Here is a 374-nt window from a genome sequence, read left to right as displayed (position 1 = left end):
GGTTATTATTGAGACGGCAGGCAATGAAGTACTTCTTTTATTTTGATCATAAACACTTCTTAGTTAGGAAATCTGAACAATTTTGTTGGACCACCGAGCAATGGACCATATTAGGCTTTGTCGTGTATATGTATGAGAAGTGCTTAAGGTTTCAACGTTTATTATATATGTTTCAGGCTGTGGCCAAAAACATTTATAACACTTTGGAGAATTCAAGTGTTGTTGTTTCAAACTTAATGGGGCCAGTTGAGGAGATGGCATTGGCAAATCATCCAGTGAATGGCTTGTACTTCACCATGACAGGTCTCCCTGAGGTATATCATTTTCATACATTTTTTTTTTCATTTCTTTGTCATCAGTTAAGTAGTCCTTAT

General features: G+C 36.1%; 1 protein-coding gene across 1 annotated transcript in view; it reads left to right on the top strand.

Moving 5' to 3' along the window:
• Positions 1-374, top strand: part of LOC107478218 (wax ester synthase/diacylglycerol acyltransferase 4) — a gene marked incomplete at its 5' end in the record, with an annotated part of 5,816 nt that overhangs the window by 4,349 nt on the left and 1,093 nt on the right. The window contains 1 exon segment of the mRNA XM_021137845.2: positions 177-314. Coding sequence (XP_020993504.1) covers positions 177-314 — 138 coding nt within the window.

Source organism: Arachis duranensis, chromosome 3, assembly GCF_000817695.3.
Source record: "Arachis duranensis cultivar V14167 chromosome 3, aradu.V14167.gnm2.J7QH, whole genome shotgun sequence".
Lineage (NCBI taxonomy): Eukaryota > Viridiplantae > Streptophyta > Magnoliopsida > Fabales > Fabaceae > Arachis > Arachis duranensis.
The sequence above is the reverse complement of the archived record's forward strand: the minus strand, read 5'-3'. Positions and strand labels throughout refer to the sequence as shown.